General features: G+C 43.7%; 1 protein-coding gene across 3 annotated transcripts in view; it reads left to right on the top strand.

The window, feature by feature from the left end:
* Nucleotides 1–6,969, top strand: part of MOB3B (MOB kinase activator 3B) — an 85,529-nt gene extending 78,560 nt beyond the window's left edge. The window contains exon 5 of one of the 3 annotated variants that reach the window (XR_014897306.1): nucleotides 6,523–6,542. Coding sequence is in view for 2 of the 3 variants with exons in the window: in XM_085317026.1 (XP_085173152.1) it covers nucleotides 6,523–6,629 (107 nt within the window). In the remaining variant the exon portion in view is untranslated. Of the gene's footprint in view, nucleotides 1–6,522 lie in introns of all 3 variants that reach the window. The other 2 variants (XM_085317026.1, XM_085317027.1) reach the window with 2 other exon arrangements.
* The last annotated feature ends 7,544 nt before the right edge of the window (nucleotides 6,970–14,513 follow it).

The following is a 14,513-nucleotide window of genomic DNA, read 5'->3' as shown; positions in this document are numbered from 1 at the left end:
TTAGTGGGAGCTGAAAAGCAGAAACTGAAATTGTTAGATGGAGAGCTGTGAGCTGAATGTGTCTGACATGCATATTGGAGCAGCAAAGAGTGGAAGTGAATAGATATTCATCAGAGAAATAATGATTGATTACTCTTAAAATTRTGTTGCATTTTTTTCCCCTGTTCTGGGAAAAGGTGCTTCCATGAAAATATCCAGGAATGCATCCTTCTGTGACATCTCAAACACCATGGAAATAAACCATCCTCCAGTGCTTAAACATGTTGCTTATTAAGTTCCGGTTAGAGTAACTTAGCAAATGAGAAAGTGCTTTAAGGACTTGACAAAGAATAACAAATGGTCTCTCTTCAGGTTCCTTAGAAGTCAATTCTGTGTAAAGTTCTCCTTAGGGGCTGGTTGGTGGCAATATGGGGAATAGCACTTATTTGTTTTGAGTTAATTGTGCAATCCAACCTTTAGAATAGCAACAAGTTTGAATGCAGTATCATAGAATCATAGAATCAGTAAGGCTGAAAGGGACCTCTGGAGATCATCTAGTCCAAACCTCCTGCTCAAGCAGCATCACCTAGAGCATGTTAAACGGGGTTGCATCCAGGCAGGCCTTGAATATCTCCAGAGAGGGAGACTGCACAACCTCTCTGGGCAACCGGTTCTAGTGCTCTGTCACCATCTCAGGAAAGGAGTTCTTCCTCATATTAAGATGAACTTCCTGTGGTTCAGTTGGTGCCATTGCCTCTTGTCCTGTCACCTGGCACAACTGAAAAGAGTCTGGACCCATCCCCTTGACACCCTCCCTTCAGGTACTTATACACATTGATAAGTCTCCTCTTCTCCAGGCTGAAGATGCCCAGCTCTCACAGCCTTTCCTCATAGGACAGATGCTCCAGCCCTCTRATCATCTTCGTAGCCCTACGCWGGACTCTCTCCAGTAGCTCCACRTCTCTCTTGTCCTGGGGAGCCCAGAACTGGACGCAGCACTTGAGATGAGGCCCCCCCAGTGCTGAGGAGAGGGGCAGGATCACCTCCCTCGACCTTCTAGCAACACTCTTCCAAATGCACCCCAGGAGACCATTGGCCTTCCTGGACACAAGGGCACATTGCTCGCTCATAGTCAACTGTCATCCACCAGCACTGCCAGGTCCTTCTCTGCAGAGCTGCTCTCCAGAAGGTCAGCCCCCAGCTTGTACTGGTGCCTAGGGTTATTTCTTCCTGGGTGCAGGACTCWGCACTTGCCCTTGTTGAACCTCAGGAGATTCCTGTCTGTCCAGCTCTCCAGCCTGTCCAGGTCTCTCTGGCAGCACAGCCCTCTGGTGTATCAGCCACTCCTCCCAGCTTGGTAGCATCAGCAAACTTGGTGAGGAGGCACTCTGTCCCTTCATCCAGGTCATGGATGAAGATGTTGAACARGATGGGAGCCAGTACTGAGCCCTGGYGGACTCCACTAGCCACAAACCTCCCACTAGACTCCRTGCCACTGATGATGACTCTCTGAGCTCTGCCTTTCAGCCAGTTCTCAATCCACCTCACTGTCCACTCGTCTAACCCACGCTTCCTGAGCTTATGTAGGAGGATGTTACAGAGAATAGTACTCTGGAATTTCTTATGACTGCTTTTCTAGAGGAAGTGCAACTCCAAAAGATACATGAAGTTAAGCCCAGGCTCTGCTATWGAAAACTTTTGTTAACTGTGTTCTGGGGCATTCAGTCAACCTAGAAAGATTTTTAAAGGTTTAAATATTTTAAAAAATGTTTGTATGTATCTCTGTGTGTGTCTCTCTGTCTCATTCCCTAATTTGTTTGCCTAGTCTATATACTTTATTTTCTAATACCCCTTTGGGGCTAGGTATGTAGTGCCTTGAGCCAAAGAAACAGCAAATCTAGTTGTTTTGCCATGCTAGAACAGTCGAACAACAACTGTTTGTTATTTCTCCTGTTTGGGAAATACCTCCATTTTCTTTTAATAGGTAGTTAGTAGTCAAGAACATACTCTCTTTTTTATCAAATTAAAATGAACAATAACGTTACAGACAAGCACAGAACCACGCAGATTCAAAAGAGAATAAAGACAATGTGGTTTTCAGCCTATTGAAGGTAGTGSCTGTGTAACTGCTGAGCACCACTGTAATAGTGAGATGAATCTCATTTGAGATTACGGAGAGACCTCTGTTCTGATTTCAGCGGAGTGGGACTGTGTATTAGATTTATTAGGTTGTGTGATACAGCTCGTCTCTACAACCACAAAGGAGAGCAAGAGAAGGGGAACCCAAATGGACACCCTGGCGGCTGCTCCAAGGCTCTCTCAGCAGAGCAACGGCCCCGTGGTCTGGGTGTGAAAGCAGGAAGATGAGTCATGGCAGCAGTTCCCTGGAGCACCTGTTAGACTGAGGGCACTGCCTGGGGCATGGGACACAGGGCAGGATGCTGTGGGGAGCATTAGGGGGTTGCACAAGGCGTCTTATGGACTGTTTAGGGTACCAAAGGCAGCAAAAAGGAAGGAGCTAGGTGGTGTGAGGAGGAACAAATGTGTGAAGCTAAGGGGATAAAAAGGGCCAGTCATCTGTAAATGGTGGGTATGCTTGTCTGATCATGCGCTATGCTTGATCACCGCAGTCTGTCCTGTCTCTTATTAAATTCCTACCTACCTGTTTTCCTGAGAGAAGGACTCTCTGTTCTGTGTGCATGTGTGTGGAGATCTCAGGCCAGCACCTGGAGCCAGAGCAGGGGGTGGGGGCTGCATGTGTGTGGTGGCAGCAGTGGGAGTGAGTGTGGGTATGCAGGTCAGAGTGCAGTCGCTAGTGATCACCAAGCTGGACCGGCCAGTGAATAGATGAACTGACCTGGGAACYAGGGGTGTGTGTGTATATCTGAGGGCAAGAGCCCAAGGGAATTGGCTGCTGGAGGCTCTGGAGGTCCCAKGTGACTGCCAAGGAGAGACTGTGGGGACTGAGGGTCAACTGAGACCCGTGTGTGTATGTGTCTAGAACAGGGGCAGCTGGAAGAGGAAGGGTATAGGACCAGTTACTTGATGGACTGCATATTCAAGGTCAGCTGCTGGACAGATCAAGTTTCTGTGTGTGTGTGTGTGTGTGTGACTGTAGCAATGAGTAGATGTAGAGTAGTAGTGTAGTGCTGTAGAGTAGAGATGGGGTCTGAACCACCAGCTGGAGTGGGGCTGCAACTCTGGGGCAGTTGCATGTCCAGATGCCAGTGACTGAGGAGACAGGGAATCTGGGAACGGCAACAAGGTGGTCTGAGGCTCTACACCCAGGTGCTGAAGGGATCCACGTTGTACATATTATATATATGTGTATGTCCTACTAACGGACCTTCCTCCAGACCAGCCAGAGAGGGGAACAGGATGAGGCTGTTGGTGCTATTTGTGTTTGTGTGAGTGCTGGGTTTGTCTGTTTGTGTTCATCCGTGTGGCAGCCAGGTACATATGYATTATATATGTGTGTTGATATGTGTGCCTGCCAGGAATACCTTCTCAGCCTTGCTACAGGAAGGACCTGGGGACATGGAGCAGCAGCAGCCATGTGCCATCAGGTGACCAAGTTCAGCCTCTTTATCTAGTAACAGTCTCTAGTGCCTGTCAGAACCAGTGTGAGACTTGCTAGCAGACTCTTGAGAAGAGTGAATGATTGATTTTTAAGAATAATTATCTCAGTGGAAGAGATTGGCAAGTAAATACACTTTTCTCTCTGAAATACCAAGCAATAGGTGTTGTTTCATAGAGAATGCAATGTACTGCTGCCCGACAGAGAAGTTCAAGGGAACTCTTTAGACATAACTTTTCCTCTCTGAATTTTGTCTGAAACTAACTTTTCCTTGCCAACTTCATAATTACAAGTCCCCATGAGAAATCGTTTACTGTTTATTTCTCTTCCCTGTTGAAAATTCCTTTAAAAACAACTAAAAGTAGAAAGTCAGTCTCACAAAGCACATGCCAATTCACTGTTCTGTGGATCATGGTCTTAAAAAATGTTTCTAGTTCCTTGTCCTTTGCTGAAATCAGTAAAAGCTTGTGCACRTACCTATAGGAGTGCAGTGTGGCCATGTTTGTGTGTTTCTGTATTCTTCATTTACAGATAACAATATGAGTCCACATAGAAAAATTTTATGCATATTCTGACTTTATGACTTCAGTGAACATTTTCAAAACCAAAGTCAAGCAGGTGTTGGAACTAAAAGCTCTTTTAAGTGGAAGCAGAGAGAAAACTGCAGAGCCATTTCCAGCAGTCTTGATACCGGGAGAGGTAGAGCTTAGCAACAGAAGAATAAAGCGGGAGGCAGTGGATGGAAGGTATCATGAGCACAAAATATTCCAGGTATATCATGAATATATCATGAACCAAAAATACTCCAGATATGAAGGRTGAGACAGATTGGGGAGAATTTATGCTACTATAAAAGATACCTTCTGTCTTGGCAAAAAATAGCTGAGATGGTATTGTAGGCTCAAACTCAATGACACTTTGGCAATGAAACACTCACAGCTTCACTTTATTGATGCTGAAATACTTCAGACACATACTCTGACTACAATTGCTTTAAAGCAGTCTAGTTTACATCTTATGTGTAGATAATTTAAGTGCTTACTCTTTGCCTGAATGTTTTCGTCTAATCTCCTATATCATTTTTCCTTGAGTTAAGAATTKAAAGAGATTTTGCATAATGAATTTGTTATTTGTGATGTTTTGTTATTTTACTGGGAGGCAGTTTGCCTTCCACTGCTCCTGAGAGAATGGCCAGCTTTACTGAGACATTGATACTGTCTGCATTATCCTCGTACTGTTTTCCTAACAACATAAGCTGCTACTGACTGACTACAAGTAGCAGTGCAGCAAGAGCTGCAGAAAGAAGTGGTTCTATTTCATCTCATAGATCTGTCAGCTTGGTTATGGGGTGTAYACTGCTGATGTGTAGACACCAAGTACTGAAATTTAAGGGACTGCAGAGATTAACATTGCCTTGGGACACATTAGCATCTAGTCATTCTTCGGATGAGAAAATAAAAGAACTAGTCAAAAACTGGGAAGAAAACATAGACTTTGGCAAGGAGTCCTCCCTTCCTCAACATATTTTAGTTCATTTCTATCTGAGGCGTATTTTCCTGAGGAAGAAGATGAACAAGTGGCAGTCCCTGTTTCTGCAGTGTGCATGCATCCTCCCTCCATAGCCAAAAGTCTAGCACCATCCTGTGGAGACTGCTCAGAGTGCAAACCCATCAGGAGAGGACTGCGCTTGAGAATCTTGCCTAGGAAAATGAACTTTGGAAATGGTGCCAGGCCTTGTCTGTAAGGGTGGTGCTGGGGCCTGCGATCCATCCGCTCGCTGCTCCTGTCCCTCCACCCACCTCCGCCTCGCAAGAGCTTCCTGAGGCTTAAACAAAACGGAGTGCTGATGGATTTTACCAGCTTCTCAGTGTCTCAGTGGTTTAGAACTCAGTCTCATGAGGTTGAGTACTAGTGAGTTATTTGTTAGCATTTCCTTGCATAGTTGTTTTGCTGATCTCTCAGAGTAAGAAGAGGGGTGAGCATTTTGTATCTGCTTGTGTGCAAAAACCATCCAACAGTAYACTGAATTGTGCTGTGTTTGATGTTTCTTGCTCTAAAGAGATAATCCTATTGCAGCTGCTTAAAAAAAAGAAAGAAAAAAAAAAGAAAATAAGATTTAAGGGAAAAGGGGGACGTTTTTCCACTAGCATTCACCCTTGTCACCTATAAGAAAATAAGATTTCAGATTCTTGTGTGGATGACTGTAGAGAATATAGATTACTGTACTAATTAACATTGCCTTTATAATGGCCACAAATGATACCGTTCCATTCTGTTACATTATAACAGCAAAATAACAGCTAATGCTATGGAAGCTTATGAAACAACTAAGAATAAAAATGAATTAAAGCTCCAAAAGGGGGAAAAATATCTCTACAATTCTATGTATTAGATGAAGAAATGATCAGTTAAATACAGGATAAAATATAGATACAAGACAGTCAGGAAACCCTTTCCATGATCATCTTATAATTTCAGTTGATACCAATGGAGTCTGTGAATGGTCCCAGACCCCATCCTAGAGACAAACTCTGCAGTTCTTATAAAGCCTTGGAGAAGATTTACCATATCTGTTCATGTGTGGGTGGAAATAACTAGATAAAGAAGGTATCTGCATGTTTCCTCTTAGGTATGAGTTCAGTGGCAACATTTGGAACCCTTTTTCTTACATCATTGTTTCTTGCATCACAGAGGTAGGTGATTTATTTCTTTTATGTAGGATGCCACACCRTTTGCCTGACATGACTAGGGAATTAATAAGGCATTAAAGTTGTCAAAAATAATATGCTTCCTTCTAATTCCCAGTTATGTTCATTGTCCTTGAAAATGACAGAAAAATCAGAAGCGTGATGGCATATGACACTACATAAGTTTGCAGAGAGGCAGAAATGGTAATGGAAAAGGCATGTTTCCACATTTTACAATGAATCCCCTTTGTTTTTTAATTCCCTCTTCTTGTTTTACAGAGAGAGATGACAACCAGGATGTGTCACTAAAAAGCTATCCACTGAAAGAAAAGCTAAATTCACTTTCCTTCTTAAAGCAGAACTTAAGGACAAGATTGCCTTGGTGAACTGAACCTGCTTTGTAAACTGTGGGAAGGTAATGGGAGCTGAGAAAAAGCTGAGAAGGAAGAAAGCTGAGAACTACAGTTACTTTCACTGATGCTTCTCACCACTGTCGATGTTATTAACCCAGACTATGCTGCTGTGAACCTCATTTGAGTGACATGGATTACTGCAAAAAAGAATCAGCTTTGTGTAAGCTTTAGCTCCTCCGCTAGGGATGAGACCCTCTTTAGCAACCTATGATGACATATCATGTTCCTGCTGCTAGGGCTTTRCTGAAATTTGGGTTCCTAGGCTGATCTCCAGATTTGTTGTTTTGAAATGAAACTGTTTTGTTAGCTGCCATACTGTTCTCTTTTTGTTTTATTTCTTGGTAACGTGCACTGTTTCCATGTACAGTGAAAAACTAAGACACACTGGACAGAAAACTTGGAGACTTTTTTGTCCCCCTGCCTCTCACCAGGCCTTGTCAGCATTCCCAAATGCCAGAGAGCCTTGTATCTTCAGGCACAAAGTTGTGTCCTCTAGCTGACCATTTGTACTTCATTTTGATTCTTGACTGGTTGGCAGTGGGACAGATTCTGATCTCAGTTACGTTAATTGGGATCTAGATTTATCTCTGCAATGWTGGTGGTTTCTCTCTGAATTCTTACTACTGTGACTGACAGAAAATCTCAGTATCTCTACACTACAGAAGAAAGAAAGGAAAAAAAGCTATAGTCAGCATCCTCCTGAAATACCTTATAAAGAGCACTGCTCTGTTACATAATCTGATGTGCCCTGCCCCCCTCAGAAGAAAAAGATCCCTCTCAGTTGCCTTAAAGTTTTGTACTTCCAGGAAAAAGAGGTTTTAATTTGGTAATGGGGAGGAAGATATGGTGAAGATGAGTAGTCTAATGGTTAGAACTGGAAGATCTAAGTGATGGTGTCCATTGCATCTAAACAGTGTTCACCGGTATAGCCTACTTTCCACACTGGAGTAATACATTTCATTTGTGGAAAACCTGGAAGCGTCAACTGCAGTAAATCCGGTCTTCTATGTCGAGTGTGCCCTGAGAAGAGTATTTTAGTATTTATTAAAAAAAAAAAAAGAAAGAAAAAGGCAGAGTAATGCTTACAGAGAGAAGCTCACAAGAGAGATATAGCTGAATAAATAGAAATCATTTGGAATACACCTATGTATTCCATGTCTTCTAATGATTTTTACATAGTTTTGTTACTGTGAAAGATCATTCCTTCCTGAGAAATTGCTGAACCCTGCTGCTGCCTTCCTACCCAACTGGATTAGATACATTTACTTCTTCTGGGACAGTATCTTTAGCAGGTCTAATAAAGTATTGAGTGATTGGAACATGTAAAATAGAGGTGTACAGACACTAAAGTATAACAACAAACCTCTCTGAGTTCATGTTGTGGCATATTCCCAAGTGCTTGCCTGCTTGCTCAAATAGGGCTTGTCCATGGTGCGTGATGGTGACTGAATCCTTGCTGGGACAAAGGGATTCTGTCTGCGAATGCTGGATACAGCTAAGGTGGAGATGCTTCTGCATCTTTAGAATTATGCAAGTAGCACTATGCTTTGCTTTCAGGGAATGGATTGAGGTGTTCCTACCTCCTTCAGTGCTCTTTGCAACCAGGGTCACTCTTCGGGGATTGGAAGGCACACAGATGCCTTTTTTGGAGGCTGGCACACAGAATATAACTAACTAGTGGGATTCATTGCAACAGACACTGCTTCTTTTCAAGAAGAAGAGAAATGTGTATATCTTTGGAAGAAAGCTGAACGGATACATGTGGATGCTAACTGCCTGGAATTACAACATCAGTTACCTATTAAAATATTTCTTGTATCATTCTCTGAAGTGTCTGGGTCTTGGCACTGCTGGAGATGGAGCTGTAGCCAATAAAGTGCTATCGAGTTTTTCTGCGATAAATTGCCATCCTGCATTCTCGCAGCTGGGCAGTACTGYGGTGCTATATTTTAAGGATTAATATAAAGATGCAAATCAGTGGAATTTTGTGTAGAAAGGTGACAATGTCACAAACTAAATGGCAGAAAAGAAGTAATTTATATATAAAATCATTTATTCTCCATTTTGTTAGACTACTGTATGCTATTTTGAGTCTAACTATAATGCAATCCAAAGATGCCTCAGGGCTCTGTCACTCTCACAGTGAWGAAATTCTCCCTCACATTCAGGCAGAACACCCTATGGTTCAGTTTTTGCCCATTTGCTCTTGTCCTGTCACCTGGCACAATTGAAAAGAGTCTGGACCCATCCCCTTGACACCCTCCTTCCAGGTACTTACACACATTGATAAGATCCCCCCTCAGTCTTCTCTTCCCCAGGCTGAAGATGCCCAGCTCTCGCAGCCTGTCCTCCTAAGAGAAATGCTCCAGCCCTCTGATCATCTTCATAGCCCTACACTGGACTCTGAGGTGGTTCTCAATCCACCTCACTGTCCACTCGTCTAACCTACACTTCCTGAGCTTCTCTAGRAGAATGTTAGCAGAGACAGGGTCAAAAGCCTTGCAGAAGTCAAGGTACACAATGTCCACTGCTCTCCCCTCATCTACCCAGCCAGTCATTCCATCAGAGAAGGCTCTCACACTGGTGAAGGAGGATTTCCCYTTGGGGAATCCATGCTGACTACTCCCAATCACCTTCTTTTCCTCCATATATCTGGAGATGACATCCACAATGAGCTGTTCCATCAGCTTTCCAGGGATGGAGGTGAGGYTGACCGGCCTATAGTTGCCTGAGTCCTCCTTCTTGCCCTTCTTGAAGACTGGAGTGACATTGGCTTTCTTCCAGTCCTCAGGCACCTCTCCAATTCTCCAGGACCTCTCAAAGAGGATGGAGAGCGGCCTGGCAACATCTGCCAGCTCCCTCRGTACCTGTGTGTGCATCCCATCTGGGCCCATAGATTTGTGGATGTCTAGCTTGCGCAGAAGGTCTCTAATCCTATCCTCCTCAACCAAAGGAAAGTCTCCCATTCTTCAGACTTTCTCCCTCACATCCAGGCTCCGGGATTCGGGAGGGCTGCCCTTAGCAGTGAAGACTGAAGCAAAGAAKGCATTCAGTAATTCTGCCTTCTCTGTATCCCTTGTCACCAGGGCCCCTGCCCCATTCAGTAGCAGGCGCACATTTTCCCTAGTCCTTCTCTTGCAACTGATGTGTTTGAAGAAGCCCTTCCTGTTGTCCTTGACATCCCTTGCCAGACTCAATTCCAACAGGGCCTTGGCCTTCCTTGCCACATCTCTACATACTCTGACTGCATCCCTGTAATTCTCCCAAGTAGCCTGTCCCCTTTTCTACATTCTGTGCATTTTCTTCTTCTGTCTGAATCTGGCCAAGAGCTACTTCCTCATCCATGCAGGTCTTCTGCCCCCTTTGCTGGACTTCTTACTCATAGGGATGCACCGCTCTTGAGCTTGGATGAAGGGATATTTGAATACTAGCTAGCTCTCCTGGACCCCACCCCCTTCCTTTTAGAGCTTTAACCCATGAGATTCCTCCAAGTAGGTCTCTGAAGAGCCCAAAGCCTGCTCTCCCGAAGTCCACAGTTGCAATCCTGGCTTGTTGCCTTGCTTCTTTCCTGCAGGATTCCGGACTCCACCATCTCATGGTCACTGCAGCCAAGGCTGCCCTAACCTTCACATCATTAATCAGTGCCTCTCCGTTGCTGTTTTCTTTGTCTTAAAACAGTACTCCAAGTTTAGTACATGCCCTAAATTTAAGAAATGTTGTAGTGTTAAGATTTAGGCTAATACAGGTGGGATCATTTTAGCTGACTGAGCTGATAGCCAGCTTTACTTCAGAAWGTGCAGTGCTGCTGTGATACAGAAKTGCCTTCGGTGATTAAAGATTTAATRACTTTYRTTGTTYTGTCTCTGTAATTGTAAGGAACTTTTTGCTTGGTGTGAACGTAGGCTGGCGCTTCACTTCAGTGACATATGTRAYGTGGACCAGGTCTTAATACARGYTCCCTGAGCTTTGCTGGAGGAGGGAGTTCTAGGAACTAYYGTACCAAGTTTACATTTACTAACACACAGCAGTGAAAYTGGTGAATGCRATCAGATCTGAGAGAAGGCAGGTACTTCTGAAGGCTTGTGTTTTCTCCAGGAACTCAAGCTCTAAGCAGCAAAATTGTACTCTACAAGGTGTTCAAGTCTTCTGACCAACGCTTTCATTYRGATCGTGAAAGAATCTTAATGTATGATGGGAAGAAAACAACTAATGCATAAGTCTAAAGGGGCACTAAAGGGACAGCTAGTAAAATCCTGCAATAGCCTGAGGGGTACGCACTGTGCTAGTGACCTCATGAGAAGATTGCTGTGGCTGTGCACAGAGGACAGCGGTTCCTTGGGGAACAGTACTCTGCAGCAGCATTACCACATCTCTGTTAACATTAGCTCCTCAGGTCTTTGTTCTGGTGTGTCCTGGTTCCTTGTGTCTTCTTCCCAGCTAAGGCCAGCCTTCTCTCAGGCAGAGCAAGCTAGAAAAAGATCCAAGGACTCAAGCTACTTCCTTCCCAAAACCACGGGGGAGTCTTTTAGCACTTTGTACTTCAAGCTGAATAAATTACACATTCTAAAGCCTTTCACTTTCTACTTCTTCTACCTGTTCACCACCTTTCCTACATTTTTGGGGAGTGAGGTCTCAGAGCTGACCTTAYGCCTTTTAATTTTCTCTTCCACCACAAGAAAGATGTCTTTATGAAGAGTAGCTTTTCCACCTCTTTTATGCCTCTGGAAAAGAAAACTTTGCACCTAGGATCTCTGAAAACCTATCAGCACAAACTGGTTTTTCATTCTCTCTGCAGAAAAGTAGAAGCAGAGGGCAGGAGGTACCWGYCAAGCGCTGTGAGTTAGGATATACCATATTTAAAACCAAAGTATGCTCCTGTCCCATACTGTGYTCTAGGTTCTTTAAGAGGGGGATAGCACAGGGGGACATAATAYGAACAAGTCATCGGTGATCAGACTTTTTTCCTACATGTTGGAAGAAATTACAGACATTTTAAAGTCTTTAGTTCCAAGGGCAAACAAGCCAAATTAACAAGAACCTGGTAGTGATATGCATTTAAATCCAAAACGATCAGATGCTTTGTATTTCATGCTAAGGAGAGAGACAACATTTTCCATGGCCTAGCCAAATGAGGTTGAAGCTTTTACAGAAGCAGTTGTTTCTTTTCTGTTTTCATAAGTTTTATTCTTTTAACACAAATATATTACAATAAAGATTTATATCACAATATTATCCCAGGGGAAAAAATATTCACTTGTCTGATCTGATTCATATGTACATGTGCACATGCATACATGTTTGGGTGGACTGGTGGATGTTGAAGTGTAATGGATGCGTGTATCTCTGGCTCTATCCCTCACAGCACATTATTTTCTTTTTGTTATTTTGGAGCTTTATAGTTCTAATGGTTAAGTGGTTGGTTCATTTTCCTCCTTCATGCACCATCACTGTTCACTATGTTAATTCATTTTCTTTTCATGTCAAATGGGCTTTAGACTCTTTTAGTTCTGTGTAAAATTAAATGGTGGGTTGGTCATGTGTAAAGAGTGATTGATGCTAACTGTTAAAGATGTTAAAAAACAGAACACTGCAAAGATTACTTTTCAAATCAGTTCTAGTTAATAACACTAAGAATTAAGACAGCATGAATTAAAAGATACGTAACTCTGTAAGTGTGGTGAAATCATTTGGAATGTAACTCTTTTAAGCAAGACATATGGTGGATATGCTGAATAAATTTTTCTGTCCAAATCACTGGAATCAGAGATGAGTAAGATCCATCAGTGCCAACAAAGCAACTGCCTGACGCTGTAATGCCACCAGGAATAAYGGAGTAAAGGTTGTGCCAGTGAAAACTGGCCAGCTTCTCATTGGCATTRGTGGGATCAGACTGTTCAAGCAGCCTTTCTTCAAGTAAGCTGGCCTGCTGGTTCTTGCATGCCTGTTCTTGTGTGATTCATGAGTTACACCATGCTTGTCAGCTGGTTCCTCGTGGGACTCCTCCAAGACAGGAGGGACAAATAGTGCCACACAGAGTTTCATCTCTTAAAAACAGAACTAAAAATAAAACTTAGTTATAATTTATCTGCCACAAAGGGAGATGGAAGCCTAACAGAAAGATGGAAACCAGCTTCAATGTATTTATGCTCATTAGACTGTTTCCTGTGTGCTTTTGGCTTCTTAAACAAGGAGGCAACAGGAAGAGGGAAGGAAACAGAAAGCAGAGATTTGAAAATGGAATTTTGGGGTAAGTAAAAGGCACTGCGGCATAGCTGGAGGAGAAGTGAGACTGAAGGAACATGTGACACTGCAAGGAGGTGGGGGGAAGCAGGAGCCTGCACATGAGACAGTTCTGGAGCTTGAGCAGAGCAGGAAGCTGCAACACAAAGAACAGAGCTTCAGCCTGGCTTCAGGCTAGGCAGAAACAGCACCCATGAGGAGAGGACCTGATTCTGGCTTAAGGTGTCTTTCTTGTTAGATGGTTGGGAGCAGCTGAAGCTGAGAGATGCTAGGATCAAAGGAATAATGGGAAATCTGCTGCTAAGGGAAGACAAGGACTTTGGCAGGAGTGAAGGAATCCCAGTGACAAGGCTAGCAGGAAGGGTCTCGGGGTAATGTGACTATTTACACAGCAGATGATTGTGTTGCTTTTCAGAGGGACCTCAACAGGACGCAGAAAGGATTAGAGAGGAATCTCATGAAGATCAAGGGAAAGGCAAAGCCTGCACCTGGGGAGGAGTAAACCCAGGCACCAGTACAGGCTGGGTGGCCACCAGCTGGAAAGCAGCTTTGCAGAAAATGACCTGGGGTTTTGATGAACACTAGGCTGAATGTGAGACAGCAATGTACTGTTGTGGCAACAAAGGGTAAGGATATCCCGTGCTGCATGAGGAAGAGCATTGCCAGCTGGTTGAGGGACGTGATCCTTCGCCTCTACCTATTATTTGTGAGGCCACATCTGGAGTGTGGTGTCCAGTGCTATGCCCAGTGCTGGACTCCCAGCAGGACATGGACCAACTGAAGCAAGTCCAGTGAAGAGCCACAAAATGATGAAGAGACTGGAGCATCTTTCATATGAGGAGAGGCTGAGAGCTAGTATAACTGAGGCTTAGGGGGATCTTCAATGTGTATGAATACCTTGCAACAAGTGGCTTCTGTCAGCTGGCACTCACAGGTGCAATCGCTGCTCACAGCAAGTTTGCCTTCTAAGAGATGCAATAGTTCCCAGCCACTGAGTGAGGGGAGCAGTTTGCTGAACACAACCCACCTTTGTATGTTATAATACAGCAAAATGGCTGGGCACAGAGCTGCAGAGTAAATCTTTGTTAGTTAATAGCCTCTGACTTAGTGATGCTATTATTTTAGAGACCAGTTCTAGAACTAATTGTTTCCACTTGTCTGTGCCCACTTGCTTAATTTTTAAGTAGGAATCAAATACAAGGAGAGAAATACTATTTTTTTGGCAAACTCTTCAAGGATAAAACTCCCCAGTCCTAATCAGTAATTGCATTGCACTTACCCTTCTCAAACTAGGCGGCAATACAATACCTTCCTAAGCTGATGCATGTAGCCTGAGAAGTAGAGCTTCTCGTTTCCTCAACAAACAGTTCCTGGTTTCCTCAGCAAACAGTTTCACCGACAAGTCGTCTTTTATTAACAGTTCCTGTGTTAGATTTTCCTGGCAGTAAGGAGACCTTCCTACATGTGTGTGAATTCTCTTGTCCCCAGCGCCCTACCATTAAACCCTCACAACAGGCTGGTGGGTAGGAGTTCCTGCATCCCACAAACAGTTGAGGGTAGGCAACATTTGGTCTCCAAGGCCTGTGAATTTGGAGAAGTGGGAGCCTAAGCACCTTC

This window comes from Rhea americana, unplaced genomic scaffold, assembly GCF_003343005.1.
Source record: "Rhea americana isolate MKP2758 unplaced genomic scaffold, rheAme1 scaffold_485, whole genome shotgun sequence".
Taxonomy (NCBI): domain Eukaryota; kingdom Metazoa; phylum Chordata; class Aves; order Rheiformes; family Rheidae; genus Rhea; species Rhea americana.
Note: the sequence above shows the minus strand (reverse complement) of the source record. Positions and strands in the feature narration are given on the sequence as shown.